The 21,186-nt window shown below is 50.9% G+C and overlaps 1 protein-coding gene across 2 annotated transcripts in view; it reads right to left on the reverse strand.

The window, feature by feature from the left end:
* ALG9 (ALG9, alpha-1,2-mannosyltransferase) overlaps positions 1–21,186 on the reverse strand; it is a 38,101-nt gene that overhangs the window by 14,703 nt on the left and 2,212 nt on the right. For both annotated transcript variants that reach the window (XM_019547101.1, XM_019547102.1), the window contains exons 5-13: positions 20,708–20,796; positions 19,650–19,785; positions 19,027–19,114; positions 18,215–18,320; positions 12,252–12,374; positions 9,692–9,846; positions 7,384–7,513; positions 6,061–6,208; positions 5,599–5,728 (exon numbers count right to left, since the gene is read on the reverse strand). In XM_019547101.1, coding sequence (XP_019402646.1) covers positions 5,599–5,728; positions 6,061–6,208; positions 7,384–7,513; positions 9,692–9,846; positions 12,252–12,374; positions 18,215–18,320; positions 19,027–19,114; positions 19,650–19,785; positions 20,708–20,796 — 1,105 coding nt within the window. The remainder of the gene's footprint in view (positions 1–5,598; positions 5,729–6,060; positions 6,209–7,383; positions 7,514–9,691; positions 9,847–12,251; positions 12,375–18,214; positions 18,321–19,026; positions 19,115–19,649; positions 19,786–20,707; positions 20,797–21,186) is intronic.

A 21,186-nucleotide genomic window follows, 5' to 3' on the forward strand; every position in this document is an offset into this window, starting at 1 on the left:
CAGGGTCACTTCTCTCCTGCCAAAGCCCAGCGACCTGCATTAGCAACAGCACCGTTCTGCTGCTGTGACTGTGTCTATGTTAGAGGGGCTTTTTCTGGCATGGGGCTCACAGCTCACTGCACTCCAGACTGACCGAGCTGGGCCGGCAGCGGATGGCATATCACTGAGGGGGACACAGGTTCTCAACTGTCGAAGGCACCCGTGAGAACGGGACCTTGGGCACTTTTTGAAAAAAGGAACTGCTGGATTCTGTGCCAGGCTCTGTGTGCCATTAGGATGTCATGCCTCTGCGTGCTCCAGTTTGCTCATCCGTCAAAGGGTATAGCAACTGCCCCCTCTCCCTAAAGTGCTGTTAGATTTTAATTCAGCTTTACACAGTGCTTCAAGATCCTTGGTGCTACGGAGAGGGTAACAACCCGCAAGAGTGGCTGCACGTCCCCTGCAAAGATAGGAGGGCACTAATAACACGTACTTAGATTAAAAACATTCAGAGGCCATTCTCAATATAGGCAGAACGCTGCTCTGAGCAACACACCACCGTGCTACAGTGCCCAGATACCCGGGCCCTGCTCCCAGGCTGGGGTGTGACCAGAGAGGGGAAAGACACGCAAAGACATTCAGGGAAAAGGCCCCAAGAAGTTCCAGCCTACCACAGCGCAGACTCCATTGCACTTTGCAGCCGTCACCCATTCAAACACCTGACGGGGAAATATCTGAGTGCAGCTCCCTGGCTCCAGCTAATCCAGGCATGATTAGATCAGCAAACAGCAATGAAAATGAGGAGCAGCTGAAAGCTGCAGCTGACTCCTCCTGAAGACCTTGCTGCCATCAGAGCCTGCGCTTGGACTCGCCCAGCTAGACACACAGAATGAAGCAGCCTGTCTCTCTCTTCCCTGACCCTACACCACCGCTAAAGGCACCTGCCATCAAAACAGAGACAATGCTTTTGGGGGGAGAAAGTGCCATGGAGACTCCACGGCAGCGAGGTGGATTTGGGCTGGGTGAAATGCCTTCCAGCATTTGTCTCCTTGTACGATGTGTCACAGGCCTTTGCCCAAAGTGAATCGCCATTCTGAATGATCAGCTAGGGAGGGATGGAGCTGGGGCACCACAGTTACAGCTGTGATGCTGGCAAGGGCAGGAAACGTACCTCGATGGAGGGCAGTAGGCTCCTGTTCATCCTCTACCGTTCCTGCCCAGATTCCACCCCGTAACCTCATCTCCAGCCTGCAGCTGCTTCCCTTAGCATGAGCTATGGGATTTGTGATCAGGCTCCTTAGCCAGAGATGCCCACGGGATCCTGGGCATGGTGACTGGAGGAGGTGGCTGTAGCACAATCTGAGCCGCCAAAGCTGGCAGTGGGATGGAGAAGGAAGCTCAAAAACCCCATCCAGGGAGGAGGTGATGTGAGGGAAGTTTTGAGGAAGACCCTGCAGCAAAGAACCAAGGAAGCAAGGCGAGGACGACTAAAGGATCGTCGGTGGGAAGGGACCTTGAGAGTCACCTGGTCTAGCCCCGCAGTAATGCCACTTCTAAACCATCCCTCACCAATACTTAGGCTAGCCCCACCAGATGCCCCATCTCAGCCACCTTGGTGGGACTTACAAAGCTAAGCAAGCGGCAGCACAAAGGCTGGGTGGTTCTGTGTCCCCTCAGGATCACTGCACCCAGCAGCACACGGACGGAGGTCCAGCTGCACCAGAAAGGGGTAATACCCCTCTAGTGACAACTTCTGCAATTAAAAGTAAAATGAAACAGGCAGCAAGGTTGCTCCCAAACAAGCCCAAATAAGCAGGCAAGAGTCTGTCAAGCTCAGGAAAACACCAAAGGGCTAAGTTATATCAGACTAAAGAGAAAGGAGCCAGAAGACTGTTGCATCACGGGGGCTCCACGGTGAAGTGGAAGTGCTGCAAGCTCCTTCGTTCACCCAGTCAAAGCTGCGATCCTGTGCACAGCGTGTGCCAGAGTCGCTTCTCCCTGCGTACGCTTCATTGCAGGCAGCAGAAACCCCAGCAAACAGGGACCCCTCTCTCAGCATTACTCCACAAGCTGCTTCCCTCCAGGCTCCCTGCAGTACAGAGCGCTGTGTCACTACTGTGTGTTGCAAACATCCCTCAGCACGTTCAGAGTCACTCTCCTGCATCTGCGTCAGGCTCTGCTAGAAACTGCTAAAAACACTTTGGTGAAGGGGAGCCTAGATGGCTCCTCAGTGTTGCACTGGAGCAGCAGGTGAAAGGTTATGGCCATGAGCTCAGCTGAGCAGAACGTGGCAGAAAGAAAAGCCACGGGAGAGTTATGCATTTTCAGGATATTTGGTCTGTAAGTCATGCGCTTTCTCAGAGCCTCTACAAGCTCCTGTGCTGAACAAGCAGCAGCTCCCAAGATCCAGCGGCCCCTTCTGTCCTCAGTGCCTCCTCGATAGGACTGAAGCGTCCAGTACGAAGATTTCTCTGCTGTACGATACATTCTCCCATTCCTAAAGTGAAGATGAAGTGAAGGGTGACACTCACCCTGGGGTGGGGCCAACATAGGGCTTGGCATCCTGTTTCAGGGTTTCTGGAGGCTGTAAGTTGTGTGTGGGCCCTGAAGCAGCCCTGGGTGCATGGAAAGGTTTCACCAAAGTGCCCAGAGCAGGGTGCAGTCCCAAATGCACAAGCCCCTCCTGCAGCCCTTCTCGCCCTGGTGCAGCTGCTGTGTGACGTGGTACTGGAGAAGGCGCCCGACCACATCCTGTGGAGCGGTGTGCGCTCAGTGGGCAGAACGCTGGGTACAGCCCACTGCTCAGGGCTGTAATGGCTCTGCTCTGTGCTGGCAACTGGACAGAAATGGGGGCCAGCCAGGCTGCCCATGCTGCGCAGCATGGCACCTTGCCCACTTGCTCCGTCAGAGCCCAGTCAAAGCATGTTTCGCAGAGACCCTGTCCAAACACCCCTTGTTTCTGAGATATTTTCTTGAGCGCTCAGAGCCTGCGGGTCACTGATCTCCTTTGGGACATGGCCATGGAGGAGCCTGGGAAAGGAGGAGGAACAACAATGCAAACCAAAATCAATCTTCTCCAAAGTCAGGGACTTCAAGCAAAGCTTCACGCTGTTAGACCCAGCGTTTGGTTACCTGTTGAACCTTGTAAGGGACAGTACCTTTCATCTCCAACATCACCCTGTCTGCGAGAGCGACACTGGATCCAGTGGAACAACGGGTCTGAGTTAAGTGTTCCTTAGCGTGAGTAACAGATGCAGAATTAAACCCTTAGTGCAAGGATGACTAAATCCTGATTTTTTTCCCCCAGTGTCCCATAACAACAGGATCCCTGAGATTTATTCAGTGCTTCCCAAGCAGTTTACAGCCAGCTTCAGCAGAACTGCCTGCGGCTCAGACAGTCCCATTGCCTCATGTGACCTCTCACCTTTAAATTAGCAACAGGCTCACACCGTTTAGCTTGACTTCCTCTGCATGGTCCTGGCTGCTCCTTCCAGCACTTGCTGGCAGCCTCTGGAACAGGGTAGGTTCCAGTGCCTTGCAGCTCATTTTGCTCTGCAGAAGGCACTGTTCTCCTAATATTATTAGCAGCTCCAAATCAAGGGTTACTTAAGAAAACCCCACTTACATCAAGTTGCTAATTCCTGTATTTTTCAAACTGACTGCAGGGACTAAATCTGTCCTGGTCCCTCTGGCTTGCAGAAGAAATAACAAAATTGTAGGGTGACATTAAGAGACAATCGTGAAACAAAACTGCGCCTGGTTTCATTAGTCACAAGCTGTGCCCCAGCCAGCTGTCTGTGCTAAAAATATGCCACCGTTAAAGCTTTCCTAAATGACATGCACTGCGGAAGACAGCTCCTCTCAGGTGGGAATCCACCTCCTTCCCATGTCCCAGAGCTGCGTAATGGGGCTCAAAATAGCTGCACCCTGGTCCTGCAGAAAAGCCCCTGCCTTGGTCCCCACTCGGTTTCTTCCTGTGCTAGCGGAGAGCCCGAGTCCCCAACACCCAATGATAAATACACTGCCAAGGGTGTCTTGCCAAGGCAGGGGCCTCGGGAGGGTGCAAGTGGGCCTCTGTCCATTGGTTTCTGCGAGCCATGCAGCTTTACAACAACTAAGGATCTGTTGTGTGGTGTCAGAGTGCCTCCTACATACTGCAGAGACCCTTCAAGGGGCCGGCAGAAGAGGAAGAAAGGCACTGGCTAGTGTGCGGCTGTTCGTCTTAGTCACCTGCTCAGATGACAAAGAGAGGAAGGGCCAATGTTTTACAACCACACCCCAGCACTCGGGTTCAATTCTACTGATGCCACAGAGCAAGTCACTTACGGCCAGGTCCAAAAAAAGGATTACGCTGAATTTCAATCTAAATGAATCGGCTACAAGAACCCTAGCCCCACTGGGGTTGGACCGCCTGGAGGGGAGGGCGAAATTGTCACCAGAAAACTGACCTGGGTGCCTCAAGTTCCCATGCTGCAGGTGAGAGCTGCCGCCAGCTTGGCTAAGGTGAACATCTCGGTGCTGGCCTTGCGTCCCAGGGCACTGAGGATTCACGCGCTAGGCAGCTCGCTGAAAGGCCTGGTTTGGTTGGTATGCTTGGAGCATGCCTAACACGTGCTAACGTGTTAGGCATGGGATTGAGTTCAGCACAGCAGCTTCCAAAGCGCAGCCTGGGTTCTAGCCTCTGCTCCGGGGCCTGCTCAGCTATTCTGGTCCAGTGCCGGGAGCAGGGCTTCTCTCCCAGATCCCCCTCAAGGGAGTAGTATCATGTGTCTGTTTGCTAAAGCCAGATCCTTACAAACACAACGACTAAAAGCTCTCCAGCTAGCACTACACGTAAAGTGTGCACACTATCGCCCAAGCAGCAATACAGAATCCTATGCGAGATCTGACTAGAACATGTTTCTGCACGAATTCAGTGGTCTACGCTGTAAATCCAACAAGTTCTTGTAGAAGGAAAAAAGATGGGGGAGGGAGAGGGCTCGCAGAAAACTGCCTCCTGAATCTGACATTTAATCTGCTAAATAATTCTACAGCAGGCAAGTTGGCAAGGGGAAAAAGTGGTATTTTTGGTGCGGTAACACCAGGCAACCTGGAAAAGAAACAAATGTACCACATTGATATATGTTATCTCAACAACTTCCCTTCGAAATGAATGATGTCTGTCTCTCAAATGGCTTCAGGTAAAGCTCCTGTTAGCTCTGTGACAAACACTGTAGACATTGTTATTTATGTACTTTTAAAAGAAAGGAAAGTTCTCCGTACTCCTCAGTGAACATTTTGTGTGGGGGATTTCAAATGACTTGAGTTAGCTCAGCTCAGTTCCCTGGGATCACAGAAAACAACAGGACATTGATTCAGAAACTAAAACTACCAGGGGTTTTTTGTATTTTTTTTTATAAATCGCTTCAAATAAGAGATGAAATGCAGCCAGGATTTGGGCACCCACACAACCTGATCCTGCCTCGGGATGCAGCTACATGAAGTCTTTTTTGTTCTCTCTTTGTGCAGCACCTGACACAGAAGATCCAGATCCTCAACTAGGACCCCTCAGTGCTATAGTGACCCTAATAAATAAAGACGATGATAAGGAAAGGAAAAGAAAGCTCAAACGGTCCTTACATATCTGGATGGCTCTTCTCTGTTTTGGTCGTTCATGTCTGTGGGAATGATCCGTGTGGCCATTGGTCCCTTGGCAAATGGTTTCGGTAACTGGCCCCTGAACTCTGATGGGATGAAATGAAGCTGCCAACTGCAGGAAAGAGAAGGGGGGAAATCTGGAATGAAACCGTAAGAGCCACTAGCGGGTGGGATTGAGAAAACAAAAAACCACAATTTGGCAGCAATCTACTCTCAAGAGAAAAGCAGGAAGGCATGCACGTAAATGGAGATCCCCAAATTCACAGGGGTTTCTAGACAATATAATGTAGCCCTTTGTTCGCCAAGACAAATGTCTAGGGCCCAGTGAATCTATCGGAACGAAGAGAACATACCCGGAGGTCACTCTCAGAAATTTTATTTACAAGATGCACTCGTGCCTCAGCACCTCGTTAATTAGGTCCTAAGGGGAGAAGAGCAACTCACTTGTCTGGCAGGAGAAAGCTGCTGGGAAATCGGTACCACTCCTTGCCCACGCAGACATGAATTGGCCTCCCCTCTGGCACTGTGTGAATGGTCGGGTTAGTGGCAATTCGGTGAAACTCTGGATACAGGTCCAGAGGCCCATGGTAGCCTACAGAGGAGGAAGGCTGTCAGTAAGACTCAAGAGGTGGGCAGTACTTTCATGGCTTGCTTGTAGCCTAGCGTCCCGACAGACCTCTGTGACTATTTGGAGTCCCCACCCTCAGCTCATGGAGCAGCTGGCAAAACGGTACCAGCACTTGGTAGCAGGCACCATTAACACTAACTCTAACCCATGTGAGACATCGAAGCAAGGCCTCCTTCAACATCACCTGGATTTTTCCCAAATACTCCCCAAATCGCAAGCATTCCAGCCCTTGCCACTTAACTGCCATTGACACTGCCCATCCCACTGATTTCTATTTAGCTTTGGCTTAGCTAAGCTTGCAGCAGGGGGAGTTACCACAAGGACTTTGCTAAAATAACAAGCACTTCATGTTGTTCACAGAAAACATGTCCTACTGAATATCCAGCGACTCCCGGACGACCATAACTGGAACATTAAGTGGGCACCCGCAGTAAAGAAAATAAATACAAAGAAAGGTATGAGTAAACAGACGTGCAAAGCCCCAAGCAACTTTCAGGGCTTTACCTGAAGGCCTCTGGAGTAAATGAAATGTACTTGGATTCCAAATTCCATTCCTTTATCATGCTGTCAGCTGGCACCTTTATCACTCTTCTCTTGCCCTTACTGCAGATGGCCTGAATCTGATGTCTGTGTTAACTTGACCCAGGTGACTGGGCTATCAAAGTCATTATGGTTACTTACAGCCCTGGTTCAAGCACCTGAACACATACCCACGCCTGTGAAGCTTGTACTGAGGTAAGTGTCCCTTTACTGGAGATGGATTCAATGTTTTCTTGAGTAGGACCTAAAGCTAAGTACACGCGTAAGCCCAACGGATGTTGTATGTGCAGGGTTGGAAGACACGTCCCTCGAGGTCACTTCTAACTCTGTGACTCACTGCGTTAGGTAGTGGGTATTGCTCTGTGACAGATAAAGTTATCCTGGCACATTCCCTAGTGGGGACACAAGTTGTGCTGGAACAAAACCATGTTCTCCCAGTATCGCCTACACCAGTGCCTGTACAAGAAGGAAACTGATGCACTGGTTTCACGAGACTGGTTGAGTTAAAGGAACACCACTTTTATGCCCACTCCAGCCCCGTCATTCCCAGGTCAGGAACCACTCTGGGTACAAGATCAGGGCAATCCTACTGCACCAACCTTTGAATAAGGCCACCGAGCGTGACAGTGACAACAGCCCAAACAGGAAGACCGTCCCCAGGGCCAGCCAGTTGGAGGAAACCGTGTAGTGCTCCAGGCGGTAACGCTGGAATACGAAGTGGTAACATTTCTGAGGAGTGAAGAAGAGATGAGTGCGATTAGCTCAGCTTTCCCAGCTCAGCTCCCGCAGGAATGCACAGAGACACATGCCATTTCACTGCGTTTCCCTCTTGCAGGTCTAGGTTATTTAAAGAGCTGTCCAACCCTCCTTCTCCTCAGCCATGACAGCACCCTTCAGACCAGGCCTCTGGCCCTGCTATTCCCAACAGATGCTGCTTCTACTGATCCCTGGAAGGACCCGCCACAAGGACTCCCCACAGACTAGTGCGGGAACTCTCTTCCCTTTCTCTAGCTAGACTTGTTCCACCGTTAAAAGAAGGGGCACTGCCAGGTCACCACTGCATGACTCTTGGTCACCTTCCCCAAACAGAAGTCGTGTTCTTTGAAACAGGATGCAGGGACATGAAGAACGAACACGTGTGCAGCCCTCTTTACACACAGCCCAGCCTCGAGCGTCTTTAAAAAAAAAATCCCTATAAGAAATATATAAAGGGCCCTGATACTCTAACATGGCCGGGGGCACATCCAGCAGAAACAGCAGTGAAGCATACTCAGCTCCTACACCTCTCCTTTTCCCCTTGTAGGAGGCATCATGCATTTCCTGGCCTAACACGGTCTCTGCACCTCTTAACTCCTTTGCTTTTATCTCCTAACAGCTGTCTTCCCATGGGGGAACTGGTCTGAGGGAGGGGCTGGGAGCCCCTTTCCTCCCAGGCTTGCATAGTGAGTGGGGAAGATTAAACCCCCAGCTGGATCTTACATACTGGGCAAAACCAAATGCATGGTGTTAACATATGCAGGACAGAAATACACATTAGGGTTTCCTGCAACCACGTTTGGCAGGTGTCCCAAACCACTGCCCTCTGCGGAGCCTCCGCTGCTGCATGCAGCGACTCTCAGTCAGGGCTACAAGCCTAAAGAGGATGTGGGACCAGATCCTGCAAACATTCAGCACAAGGATGGTCCTTCCGCAGAGGTTGGAGGAGAAAAGGAAGGCAAGCCCACCTTGAGGGGCACTGGCAATGGTGGGTAAGGACCTGGGGCTGCTGCAGGGATGATTTGAGAGGGAGCCACAGGACAGCATGGAGTATCGCGTTCCAGGATGGAGGGGTAATGGCAGAACAGAGGGGCACAGCTGGGAGACGCTCTGACAGGACTAGTGTCTGCATCTTTTCTGCAGGCAAGAGATGAACAACTTCAGTGTTGTGCAGCCTGAGCTGATTTGAAACAGTTTACTCTCAGCATTGGGAAACAGCTATTTTTAAAGAATCCAAAAAGGAGTTTAATAAATGCAGATTAAAACACTTCATAAACAATCTCTCTCCCTCTTTAAGTAAGTGTGTCGTTCCTAGCAACGTACAGGGAAAGGCATGGAATCTGCTCCTTCCAGCCCACCGAGCAGGAGGCCTTGGACACAAAGTGGTGGTACCTATCAACCCAGGGGACACTTCTTGGATGTTCTCTGCATTGATACTACAACACTGCCATTGCCCTTCCCCAGAAATCCTGTTTCATGTGGTGGAGAATAACCCTGGCTCACCATGAAACAACTCATGGCCAGATCTTCCAAGCCCTTCCTCCTTAGATGCAATCCCTGACAAACACCTACCGTGATTGCATTATGAAGCTGTGAAACGTGACCTTTGTGGCTGGGCTATTCAGAAGTCTGCACTGAAGCTCAAGAGTGCTGCAGTATTAACAGTCATTCATGCCTTTATGACATTCATGAATCTAATCTATGAACCTATTTGGGGAGAGAAATCCTAGTAGTTTTCCTCCTAAATCATAGTTTTGCGGGGGTCTACATGATTTTGCAGACACCATCTCCATCCACTTGAACTGGAGGAATATATTTAGGTAGCTGCTCTGTGATAGCAGCACACACCGCACACACACTCATTTTAACTTTAGAACTGTTGTGCTCTTTGGTTCTGGGGTCTCATTATGAATCCATGAGAGACATCCCAAAATCGAAAGCCCTGCCAGCCAACAGGTCGAGAACGGCTGACTGCACACGCTCTCAGAACTGCACGTGGGGCACTGCTGAGCTCTGCAGATTGTGTTGTAGCAGCAGATGTTCCCAAGCTTTGGGGAGCAATGAGACAGAAGTGAGTTAGCAATTAAACTTCCCATAGGTGCTGGATTGTAAAAAAAAAAAAAAAAATCAGCACTTCCCTCTGAAACCCACCTGAAGGGCAGAAAGAGCCACAGCTCCACAGAGACAGATGAGGGGATATATGGGGAAGAGAAACCGCTCCTCTTTGTGTGGCTGACTGAAGAAAATCATGATCCAGAGGTACATAGGAGCCAGCGTCAGCCAGTATGGGCGACCCAGATTCTGAACTGAAAAAAGCATAAATCAGTCAATCAAGATGTGGGGAATGACCTCTGTCTTGGTCTGTCCACCCATTCCTTATGCATAACATTTCACTGTTCAGTCCTAAGTCACCCCTGCTCCATCTAATATTTGCACACATGCCCACACTCCAGCCAACATGGAAAGAAATCGGTCCAGAGCAAAAGCTTCCTCGGTGGATTTCCAAAGGAGGGGACCTGCCATGTGCATAATCCTGCCCAGAAAAGCCAGTATCCCCTATGGACACAAACCCCAGAGCAGGTAATTGAATTGAAAGCACCAGACACCTGCTGTGCCCACTCTTAAGACATCCAGCTCCTGTGGACCTTAGACTTCTAATGCAAGCAGTTGTTTAGGCACTGGGATTTCCAAAAACCTTCATTGCTTCATTACAAAAATAACAGTGTGTGTGAGATCTCTCAAGCACCTTCTGAGTAAAGCAGGAAGCAAATGGTTCAAAAATAACAGCAATTACCCTGGAATATTAGTCTGAAGGTGTGGCCCCATCACCCCCAAAAGCAGTGTCACACAATGAAGCGGGAGAGGCATTTCACAAACAATGGGAACAAAGCACCCAGCAGCACAGCCCCTGCTGTTAAGTACATGAGCGGCAAGTGAGCAGCAGGCAACCTGCATTTACAGGCTCTCCTACTGGGCTTTAACTGGTTCCCAACAGCATGTTAGTCACAGTCGAGACAGGCAACCCCCTCTCCGATGTGCTTCTGGTGAGGCTGATTCCATCAGAGTGTTTTAGGTTACAGAAAAAAATCCAGACTATATGCAGGACCCTAAGTGCCACAGGAAATCAGGCTGCTGCTTCCTGCCCCTAATAGGCAGCATGCACCATCCATCTGAAAAACTCTGGGGATGGTTGTGTTCGTGGCAGGCAGATTTGAGGTCACCTCTTCTCCCCCGCCCTAGCCCCAGCCCCCGGTTTTATTTTGGACGATTATTTTGCCAAATGCGATTGGTTTGAATTGAGAAATCCCACAGGGACCTAGAGGACATGCTGCTATCTCGCTGTCATTTCTAAAGGCCACAGTGATTGCTTTGAAAGGCAGATGTCAGACTGCCTGATTTCAAGGATCGCTTCTAGCCTTGACACCTACGAATCCACAATCTGCCAAAAACAGAGTTTATGACAGTGGAGCTGGGACAACACTTGACAAGCCCCATTCTGAGATGCAATCAATTGTTCTGGTTATTCGTATTGTTCTCTAAATCAGGAAGTCTGAGAATTTAACCCTGGGTCTTGTCATTGGGAGGTAAATATTGGGCTCTCTCAATGGAAACCTCAGAGTCTTAGTTAAGTGTTTCATTGCTGCTGTGCTAGATTGATGCAGGGAGGTAGAGAGATGCTTCCCACTGTGTGAAAAAGTGTTCCCCAAATCTGCCCTACATGCGCTCAGTCCTGCTAAATGGCAAAGGCCCTGTACAAACAGCATCTTGCCGGTTCTTTGACATATGAACTACCGCAAGGGAAATGAGTGGCTCTTTGTGGGGCAGAATGGCTTACAAAGAAAGATCCGACAAATCTCAAGCAGACCCTATGAAGAACAGACTGTTCTCACAAAAGCCCTAATCCAAAATATTCTGGCAGCTGCATTTAACATGACAGCAGAAGAGCACAAAAGAAGGGCTCCTCCTCACCCTGAAGGCTGCTACTTCCATCCGAGAGAAGATGGAGACGACTGCATGTGCTCTCCTCCTGCCCAGACATCTGTCAGGGTTACTTGTACACCGCTTCCCTGTCTGGCTGAAGGCTGTGTGCTGTACAGCGCATTGCACTTGCTCTAGACCACCGTTTCTCAAACTTCTGAGACTTGAGGCCCCCCTCAGAAAATGCCGGCTCCTTTTTTGACTACAGAAAAATAACAGAGCAATTATTCTGTTGCAAAGAACTCAGAAAGGCCGAATGGTTTTAACGCTATGGATTCCAATTTGCAGTCTCTGGGTTTATTTTGTGAATTGTGTTTGTACACCTAGCAGTGCTAACAGTGTGCGGCACGCAGCGGCACCTCTGAAAGGCTCTCGAGGCACAACAGCGTACTGTGACACCCTGGTTGAGAATCACTGGTCTAAGCACTTCAGCCTTGCCCAACGCTGTATTCTTCTGTAGGGAGGGAGAAGTAAAAAGGACCATCCCTCAACAAACTAAATGCAATTCTGCCCCTCCACACATGGTGCTGCAAGCGTGGGTGTTTTAACTCCCTCCCAATCCAAGCAGCACATCGCAGGGTCAGTGCTGAGCTTTGGGGAAGGGGCACCTGGAACTCTGCCATGTGACTGAACAGTTTGCTGCCAGCAAAGCAAGGCTGCACTTGGTGCTACAAGCTCCCTCCTCAGTCTCCAGGGAGGCCTGGGGGGATCTTGCTCAGCTCCCAGCACTCACCGTGGAACTTCTGGAGGAGGCATTCCATGAGGTAGGTCAGCGGCAGGGCGAGCAGAGCCAAGACAAATGCCACATTGAAATTCAGAAAGCCGTTAATGAAATAGAAGGACCAGGGCTCGGTACCTGAGGGGAAGGAAAGCAATTAGTGCAAGAGGACTAACAGAACGAGATGCTGTGGCGGCTCCTTTCCTTTCTCTCTGACTGCGACTGTGATCATTAGGGTCAGAAATCAATTCTCCCCAAACCCAGCGAATCCCAGACTGCAGCATGGGGTGAGAAGGATCTTAGGGTCCGAAAAGCAGTACAGCCTGATGGGAGGAGTGTGGCGCTCAGTTAAATCAGCCTGTGGTTTCTAATTGTGGCTTGGCCACTGACAAGGCATGTGGCCCCCCGGGTCAGTCCCACCTCTCCTTTTCCCTCTACAAAATGGAGATGATGGTGCCAGGAGGACTGGCCAAGAGTGCGTGGAAAGGGCCGCAGCACTGAGTGTGACATCGCGGCTTCTAGGCAACTCGCTTCTCCTGGGTGATTACTTGGCTTTAACCAAAAACGCACCCAGCCTACTGCCTTTTCTCTTCCCCTCCCCAACCACGAGTCTTAAACACCATGCCTATTGCTTGCTGTTCATAAATCAGCGAGGGTGCCCTCGCTAATCGGTCGCAACAAGGAATCGTGCCCCTCCGGAGGCAGATACGTTGCCCAGATGCCGAACAGCCATCTTCCCATCCTGAAAGTCGTGGCTGCCACTGACAAAGCCAAGAGGCTCTGCTCCTCTACACCCACACGCACTTACTGCAGGGGAGTGACTGAGAGGCACGACAGCAGCTCAGGATGTTACGAGATGATTGCCGTTCTGGAACAATGCGGTATCACACGCTGCCGGAGCCAGAAGATGTTATTACTAACAAACAAGGGGAAAGCGCTTGCATTCACACTTCATTCACCCGAGGCACCTCCAGCAAAGTTCATCCAGATGCTAGTTCTAGGCACACTCATTACTGAAACTGCCCTGCGTTGTTCCATTTTCTCCCTACAGCTTAGCTTTAAACAGCATCAATCCAGCCCCTCCTCCTTGAGCGTGACACACTCAGGTGTCTCTGTTGGTTGCAAGCTTTGAAGGATGCAAACTGACAGACGTTCCAGTCCGACTGTCACTCATTTGGACTCTTAACTCAAGAGGCTGCAAATCCTGAACAATGAGGAACGCCAGCTCCTCTCTGCACGTTTGCCACTTTCTCGGTATGATTAGCTCAATCAGTCGGCAAATGACATGCGGGGGCTTTAATCACTGCACTGTTGTGACATGTGTCACATGCCGCAGCAATTTCCTGAAATCAGAACCACTTAAAAAGGGTCCGTGTTGAAATTAATCAGACAACTGAAAAGCAGCGAGGAAAACTCGACACCTCTGCAGCTTGTACCAACTAAATGTGATTAGAAGCTGAACTGGTAACATCAAGACCGCGGAGGCATTGCCGCGGCAGGGCCCGAGCGCCTCAGTTTATATGGGAAGCCTCTGTCTGGGAGCACAGTGGCGCTGGAAGCAAAATGCAATTAAGGGGATTTTTTCTTGTTCAGGAGGGGAAGGGATCAGCAATTAACCCTGAATCCCTCCCCACCTGCGTGCTCTCCCCTCAGAGCCCTACACCAGCACAATTCTCAGTCTACCCAGAGGTGGGATAAAGACCCCAAAATCACCCAGGCAGCAAGCCAACCATGGCTTAGGGCAGTGCCAAGCCAAGCCAGAGGAAGGCTTCCCAATGTCAGGTATGCCAGACACAATCCGCCTTGGGTGACTTTGCATTGCGTTTTGTACCGTGTCCAATTCACCTCTGTGCCCTCAACTGTCTGCTTATTCAAAATGTTAACGAACCCTTCCTCTCCTGCCAGTTCTGGTCACCCATCTGGTCCGCTCCACCTCGCATGCTGTCTCATAGGCTTCTCCCCTGACATCCCTCTGGAGTTTAGGGGTTGGTGCAGGCACTTCAGTGGCTTTTAGCCTCTCTGAGCCCTTGCCTGGAAAGGCCGCACTGACACTTCTGTGACTGGCCCTCAACAAACCATGCCAAGGCCAATCCGTATGTTGAGGGGAGGGCGATGGGGACAGGAGGCTATCTGCCTTGTATAGCCTGCTTTCCCCTTTCTATAAGGCTATTATGTAGCGTACAGTCAAACGACCTGGGAGGAAAAGAGTCAGATCACGGCTGACCCCAGGCTCTCTGAGACCCAACCACCCTGTGACAGGCTCAGGCAATGAGTGGCCTGAGACCAGTGCTCCAGCGCTTGCTGAGGCGTGACAGCACTGCCCCTTCCGCACCAAGGGCTGGGACCCGTCCTTCTTGTCCAAGGACATATTTACTGCTGCGGCTCAGAAAGGAAAGCGGCTTCTCACGAGGAGCATGCGTCATGCGGGCAAGCAAAGTGACCCACTGACGCATGGCTGTGTGTCACAAACACAGGTCCCCTGCTTGGTCGCTGTGGTGACTCACCCCTTCAGAGATGCTCTGTCTCGGGGCTTCCCAAGGCAAAGCACTTCTATGCTCATCGTGTGCAATGCCTCAAGGTGATCAGACACACGACTGCAATGAGGAGGAAAACAGCCCGCTACACACCAGGAGCAATCCTGCCCCCAACAGTGTCCTTCAGAGGAGAGGACTGGGGTGGGGAGGGGAGGGGCTGCTGCACCGCAGCACAAAGCAAACAGCCTTCTACTATGTCACTTGTTAGCAGGGACAAAGGAATAAATTGCACAGAAACAAAACAGGGCAGTGAGTTCTGTATTCTGGCTATGAACAGCGATACATCCTGGGAAAAGGCTGCTGCTAATATGGGACAGAGGGAGGCTCAAGCACCGATGTATCAGGCCACATGAAGGAAGAACCAGCAGTGACTGGCATCCCAGGATCTAAATCCACCTCAGAGCTCCTTCAGGGCCCATTATGACTTTTAATTTAAGGAAGCCAGACTCAGACACTGTGTAAAGCAGCACTTAGGAGACCCAGGGATGGATGAGGATCTTGCTGTGCTAGACGCTGTACAACTCAGGTGAAACTCCACTGAAATCACCTGAACCTGATCAAGCCCAAAACAAAGTTTCTGCAGGGTCACCACTCACAGCCAGAGCTCCAGTCACAGCAAATATCACTGCACAGTGGTCCAGGTCGCGTGGGAACAGCTCTCAACGCTCTCCTGACCTCTCAGATAATAGTTTTCCTGAGAATCACCAGCTGCCTATATTTTTAGGGGATGGGGGGGAAACCCCCTCAGGGCCTTAAGAACCATGAGTATGAAATCTCCACCCATGAGATTTCCCCTTGGAAAGAGGAACCGGGTAACCGCCAGTTATTGGACAGACTGCAGAAGCTAGATCTAAAAATAATTGTAAAAGTGGCTGTCCTCGCTCTCAGCTGGCAAGCAAAGGAAAGATACCAGGGGCACTACAGAGCTGAGCATGGCCTGAAGACCAGAAAAGACCATGAGCCAGGTGAAAGGGAAGGCAATGGAGATGTCACTGCCCTCTCGCTCAGGTGGGCTGAGCCCATGCTCAGCCGCCTTGCTGACATGCTCTGATAGCAACAGGAGATATGCAAGGGAAACCTGGGCTGGCATAATGCTGTTGAGACTTGTATCTCATTCCCATGGAAGCTGGAAGGAGCCCCTCTGCTCCAAAGCAGTCGCTCTGCCAGCTGCCTCCTCTCCATAAGCAGGGGTAAGAGTAACCCTGATAAAAATCCCTAATGTACAGCACTCCACCTGGGCTGCGTTGCATAAAGCAGCTGTTAAGTGTGGCTCCTGCATTAGCACAGACATTACGAGGGTCATTGCGACTACAACTCTTCAGAATGGATGGGTCCCCCAAGGTCACCAGGAGCAGCTCCTGCACTAGCGCTGAAAAGTCAGAGGAGCCCCTGCCAAATCCATCTGGAGTTTCCATAATGGAGGACTCGCTGCTACTCATTCAAATGCTTCCGGCAGAGATCAAGGTCCCTGGCAAGGACAAAGCTCACCCTCCTGCACTGCAGACACAGGAGATGAGGGACTAGGCTGCCCAACCAAATGCTCCTTGGCCCAGTGAAAGGTGCTGCCCATGTGACCTGCGGTGCACAACTAGAGGCCAGGAAGGCACTCGCAATTAATCGCTGCTGCAGTCCAGCCCAGGGCAATCAGGAGTGCACCAGCATCCGTGTTAAAAGGAGCTCTCAAAGGGACACCCCAAGGGCTCCCCCCTAGATAGGCTACCAGTCTTCAGCTCCTTCAGTGATATAAGCTATCCCCAATAGCAAAGACACCCCGCCCCAACCCCATGCCTTTCTCTTCTGGTGGGATGGAGTCCAAGGGTCTGAGCACAGGACAGGGAACCACTTCCCAGATTAGAAGCACAGGAATTGTTAGATTGGGTTGGACCTAAAATCAATCCAACTTGGCATCCTGTCTCCAGCCACAGCCAGCACCAAGCATTTTGTAGGAAGAGGTAAGAAGCCTGTGGCCGGCAGCTGTGGGGTAAAATCAAACACCAAGTTAGGTGCCATCCTGGTCTCCACTAGACAGAGCAGCTTAAACCCTGAGGCCTGAGGTCTAACATCCCTTCTGAATGTTTTTGCCATTCATTTTGACAACTCCAGACACTTGATACCCACATCCGTGTCCCTTCCTGGGTCTGGCTGAGCTCAGTAGCGCCCTGTGGCCAGTTGTACCATGGTGTAGTTACAGGCTGTGTGAAGAAGCACATTCCCCTCAGATCAGTTTGGAGTTTCTGCCGTCTTTTAACTACACCGCATGAAATCTAACCCTGCCTCTGCCACTCACTTCCCTGGTGACCTCTAGCAAGTCACTTTGTCTACCCTGTGCTGCAGTTCCTCATCTGGGAAGTGATGCTAACAATTCCTGCAGCATCTACCTCAAAAGTGCGGGGCAGGTCTTTTGTGCCCCACCAAGAGGGCTACATAGGGCTAAGTGCTATTGTTCCTCCCTCCATCTTTCTCAGAATTCCCCCCCGCAAGTCTCTCCCCCCACCAAATTCACAAGGAGTTGGGAGCTAAACAGAGATCAAGAGACCCCCACAGGAGGCAAAGCCCCAGCCCCAGCAAGCCTGCTCAAAACACTCTGCAGCATGTGGAATTCATTAACCTTTCATCTTTCTCCAGGCTCCCAGAGAGTAACCTCCTTAAACTGCTGCTAGCAATGCTCGGGACAGGCATCGTCAAGGAAGGAAGCAGATCCCCAAGAGCATGGAACCAGTGAGTCTGGGAAGCCTCAATGTGAACTGAAAGGGCTCAGGGCTGTGCTCTCCTTTGCATGTGGTGCCAGGGTGCCACACCCTGCCTACAAAAGCCAAGGAGAGCCAACACCGGAATTAAACCTGACAAACACACTCAAACTGCATTGGCTTTTTCTTCGGCATCTCCAACTAAATTAGCAGTTGGTCTGAGTGTGTAACCAACATTATTCAGACAGATGATGAGTCATCCAGGGCTTTGTTACAAATAACCCTGCTGAATAACACTGGGGAAACGAGCTGAAATTGTAACTGCGTACTAGGGAGAATCTGAAACGTGTAAAAATGAATTCTGTCTGTGCTGGTGCATTTGCATTGTATTCCAAACAAGTCTGCTGCGAGCAGATCTCTGCCAGGAAGGATGAGCTGCAGAGACATCCCATGATGTCTCTGTGATGCACTGAACTTCAAAGCTAGGAACTCATCAAAAGCAATTGAACTTAAAGCGCTTGGCAAAACAAACAGGAAATATAACCCTGATGAGTGTATTCTTGAATCAAGAGAGACATCCAGCGGCGTGAGCCTGGAACTGCTTCACTTATCAGCTCACAGGAGATGGGGGGGGGCGGAAGAATGGCCCTGCTTGAAAATTCAGGTCAGGAAAACACCTGGGGATTGCAAGCTCATGGGTTTATCCCATCAAGCAACCCACTAACATCCCTTCAGCTCTTTGTCCCAAGTGACTCACCGTATAAGTCAGGTCCATGAGGTGTAAAAACATTGTATAATACAATGTTAAGAGGCGCAACAACCAGTTTCCCATAGTAGTAGCTGTCCACAACCACCAAGGGGACCTGGAACAAAGCAATCAGAATTCACATCACACAGTTGGCTGTCACCTGCAGTGGCCAGTCGCTGCAAGCTGCCCACTGAAGAGTGTTGCCACCAAATGCCTCTACTTGTGCCAGAAAACAAACAGCCACTTTATCCCCATGCTTCACAACTGCTGGGCTATCACTGGCAGCCCATACCCAGTGTTGCCCTTCGCCAAGGGCTAGAATCGGCATACAATGCACATCATCATTAGCCCTATGTACAGCGATGAGGCAGTGACACTGAGAATGCAGGAGGTCTGGTGTGCACACCCCTGCCAGTCTCTCCCCAGCTGCTGTGGGACAATGAATATAGAGTCAGGGCAGCACATGCTGCAGCAGTGCCCAGCTGTGGGCTGCGCTCATTTGAGCTGTGGGAGATACCAGGTCCCTGGTGGGTCGCAGTTGCTCTACTCTCTTTGAAAGGGCTGGACATTCAGTAGAAAAACATCAAGGGAGAAAGACAGCCCTGCCACTCAGAGCCTTGTGGCAGAAGATGAATGCACAGCTCAACTGTGGGAATGAGAAGACCAAGCCCCACCAGGAGATGCTTTGGGTGCGTGGGCTGAGAAGATCTGCGTGAGTTGCATTAATGAGCCCCTTACTGGGCAAGTCCTCTCACTGCAGCTCAGCCACAGCCCTAGCCCCATCCCTGCTCTTCATGCTAGCTCTCGCTGTGGCAACTCACCAAAAATAGGATCAGTGACACCAGGCACCAGTTCAGGAAGCTCTTCCACCTCCGCTTCATTATCAGCAAGTCAAAAGCAATGGGCAGCCTGGCAAAAAAAGCATGTGTCAGAGTCTCATCGACAGGAGACGCAAGCCTGCCTTCCACGGCGACTGGTCCTATCACTGGACAGAGGCTGCTGTAAGGAGGCCTGCCTGTCAGTGCTCCAGTCCCCAGCGTAGGAATGTTTCTCAGGTCACTTAGGAGTCAGAAAGACCTATAGAATATAAGCCTCTCGGAAAGTAACATGTCAGGCAATAACACCACCTCCATAAAAGCAAGTCTCAAGGTGGGTGGGTTGTTGGCAGAGGGGATCAAATCTAGGACCCCTTGGTGTTAACCATGAGCCCCTAGTGTCTGCAAGGCAAGTCTGCAGCAGCCACAGGCACAATGACTACTCTGTATGGCAAAGATGCCAAGCGGAGTCTACGCAGAGTGGCTATGGCTTTGAACCACATGAGAGCAAGGCTTTGTTAGTGGTGCCACAGGCTCTTCTGTGCACGTGCGGGAGGCCTGGCAGCTGGGAGCCCAGCACTGAAACAGCACAGAATATCCATGCAGCCAAGGCTCTCCCTTCTCCTTACCCAAGAGCGGCACTGAAGGGCCAGCCCATGATGGCTCCCGCTGCCACCCCCAGCACGGCGATGGAGGTCTTGTCCATATACCAACCGGTCATGGCGATCACTGTGGTGTACATGCAGAAGCTGCTGGGAAGGAAGGCTGCAAAGCAAGGGAAGGAAGGGGTCAGCTAAGCATCCGTGGCAGTGAAGCACTACATAGAAGCCAACCTATGCCTATAACAGGTGAAGTCCTGCTAGAAATACCGGCACTGAAATCCTGGCCCCACTGCTGTCAACCGCAACATAGCTTTTGGTCTCAGTGGAGCAAAGGTTTCCTTCTGAAGTCCTCGCTTCAGCAGAAAGGGATTCTCATCCTTACCTTGCCAAGATCCAGCCTGGAGATGCTTCCTCCTGGCCTGTCCCCGCAACCCCCAGCTTGCCTTACTAGGGGCCAATCCAGAACATCTCTATTGACCTTACCACACCTGCTCCCCTCCAGCATGGAAAGGATGATGTGAACCTGCCCCCAGTGTAAACAGGGATTGAAATGGCCTAGGCACTGCCCTTGAAAAACCCAGAGAGGGATTATGGCAACATAAATGTGTAAGGAATGAGGCTTGTAGTGTCTCCAAGACAGCGGGGGGGCTTGCCTTTCCCTCGCTATAAACAAACACAGGCAGCATAGAACAGGGGATCTCAGCCACACTCCAACAGTGACACCGCCTCTCCTGCAGAGGCCACATCCATACCTAGCGCAAGAAAACACGGTGTGAAATGCCTGCAGCCTTTGCACAAAACCTCCTGTCACACACACAACACCTGTTCTGGCAGGTGGGTACAGGTTGGCAGCCAAGCAGAGATCAGCAGGGGAACAGGAAACATTGGTACATTACAATGCCAGCATGTGGCCTTCTTTTGCAGTAGTACCAGGTGAAAGCATCGTAACTATTTAAGGAAGGATATTCCTAGAGTATTTGAGATCCTGTGTGAGAGTTAGGGATTCGAAAGGCCAGGTGAGTGCCGTGAGAATAAAGGCTGCAGTCTGTCTCCCATCCCCACAACTCACCTCTGAGCAAACCTACCCGCTGCTGAGCAGAACATCCCAGTGCTGAGAACTAGGAAGGCCAGCATCAACCGGCTCACGTGCAGCCCAAATTTCTTGCAGACGGCCCTAGGGAAGTAGAGAGAATCAGGCATGGAAATGGCCAGTGCACAGAACAACAAATGCTCTGTGCAAATGAAGACTGAATGGGGCTTCTTAGTGTGACCCGACTGGCTCCACTGCTCATTTCCCAGAGGCAACCAGGGGTGGAAGAAAGTACAGCTAGCCTTGCCTATGATGGGATTTCACACCTGCAACCTGACAGTACCAGTGCAAGGCCCGGATTTTTACCAGGATAAATCACTCTGCAGCAAATCCCAGGAAGGGTCAAAAGTGAGATCCATCCAGCCCAGTACCCTTCCTCTGACTGGGCTTCATCACTGTAATGGCTTCCTGGTCTAGCAGTTTTCAAGACTACCATCCAGAATAAACCAGGCTCTCACTGGTGGCAGATGACTG

The sequence above is a fragment of the Crocodylus porosus genome, unplaced genomic scaffold, assembly GCF_001723895.1.
Source record: "Crocodylus porosus isolate Cpor-Errol unplaced genomic scaffold, CroPor_comp1, whole genome shotgun sequence".
In the NCBI taxonomy this organism is placed as follows: domain Eukaryota; kingdom Metazoa; phylum Chordata; order Crocodylia; family Crocodylidae; genus Crocodylus; species Crocodylus porosus.